The following is a 1668-nucleotide window of genomic DNA, read 5'->3' on the forward strand; positions in this document are numbered from 1 at the left end:
TTACTGCTATATGTGTATACTTAATTAAGTATAATAATACTAGCCTTTTAATTATATATAAATAAAAAGTATACAGTTGGGGGGATATTCTAAGGCGTATAGACGAAAAGTATATAATTTAATGAATTACAGCGGCCACTTGGTACAGTAGTAAAGCCACCAACGCCTCTGCTGCTGAATTATAAAAGCTAATAAATATCATTCATTCATTCATTTATTCATAGACTGTCCCAGCCGCTTTCAGGCGGCTATGCAGCTGTGCAACTATTATATATAAGAGAGTTATTAGCCTTAAGAATAGCGTATGTTAGCGGGCGGCGCAGGTCCAATAGCGGCGCAGGTTAGACAGTGGCGTAGGTTGAAAAAGGCCTAGGTTGAGAGGTGGCGCACGTCCAAGAGTGGCGCAGATCCAATCGTAAGATCTTGGGCGAACGACTACCTGCCTTTTGAAAAGGAATTTTATGCAAGGCCTCTTATAAAAACACTGTTAGACCAGCACGTCTTAATGCCTAAAAGGGCGCTAAGTAGACGTTAATAAACCATTATCGTTACCGTAAGCTTATAAGTGTTAATAAAGAGCTATTAATATAAATTTGTATAATATATATAAGAGTAAACAAATATATAAATATCTAGAGATAGGAAATTCTAGAGCTTAAAAGTAAGGAATATATGGCAGAACCACAATCTTCTTGGGATCCCACTTAGAGAGAACGTTAGTATAGATCGGCGCCACAACTTGAAGCTAGGAACTTACCACGTTGCCGGTATAGTACGCGTCGTCCTCTACCACTTTTTTAGCTGCCTCTAAGTTTTCTACCTTCAGGACGAACACAGAACCCGCGAACGTTGGGTTAGCTGCCGTCGAGCTTGCAGTGAGAACAGGGCCGCCATAGTCTGGGGATAAGGTTTAGTATCGTTTCAGCGGGGGTTGAAGTAGGGTTTATGTAATTACCTAAGTTTCCGGTCGCATTCAACGAATTAGCATGCGCAAGGTGGGCTTCCGCAGCAACTTTCTGACGGGCCAGCATGTCAGAGTCACTCTGGGCTGGGGCATAAATAAAATATTCAAGAGGTTTAGATTCTGCGGAGACAGCAACAGCCGCAGAGGCAGCAAGAGCAACAAAGACGCAGCTGAAGAACATGACTTTTTGAGACTTTGAGAGAGTTATAGTCTTGTTAGTAGTAAAGAAATGGCGTGAGTATACTATTCTTTATATACACTCACGATGTAGTAGGCCCACATGTATGCACCCACTTAGCTTATTACTGATGGTAAGCTTATATTATATTTATCCACCTGTTAAGTCGCCGATTAGACTGATTGGGTTTTAGCGTAGTGGCGTTAATTATGTTATTAGTGCAGACAAGGATGCCTGGTGACGTGTCTAGGTAGCATACGTAATGGTGGAGTGACTCCACTACCGCCAGTACAGTAAACGTTAGTTATAACGGACCCCATATATAACAATAGTCTTCTATCTTATTAAAGGTGTTAAGGCAGAATGCATGTATCTTTCTGACATTAAACCAATCAGAGAGTGAGAAAATCAAGGGTACATCGTTCATGCGCTAAAATAAGTGTGAGACCAAGTCCCCTGCAGCCCCTCCTATACCTATAGGTACTTTATTCTTAGCATCAACCCGCCTAAAGGAGGGGGTCTAAGC

The 1668-nt window shown here is 41.5% G+C and overlaps 1 protein-coding gene across 1 annotated transcript; it reads right to left on the minus strand.

Moving 5' to 3' along the window:
- Positions 1–570: 570 nt before the first annotated feature.
- Positions 571–1168, minus strand: TRIVIDRAFT_216136 (uncharacterized protein; the record flags this gene model as incomplete). Its single annotated transcript, XM_014100846.1, has 3 exons — positions 571–703; positions 758–897; positions 956–1168. 3 exons carry the CDS (start codon positions 1143–1145, stop codon positions 656–658), a joined length of 378 nt encoding a protein of 125 aa, XP_013956321.1.
- Between the last annotated feature and the right edge of the window lie 500 nt (positions 1169–1668).

Source organism: Trichoderma virens, assembly GCF_000170995.1.
Source record: "Trichoderma virens Gv29-8 chromosome Unknown TRIVIscaffold_7, whole genome shotgun sequence".
Taxonomy (NCBI): Eukaryota; Fungi; Ascomycota; class Sordariomycetes; order Hypocreales; family Hypocreaceae; genus Trichoderma; species Trichoderma virens.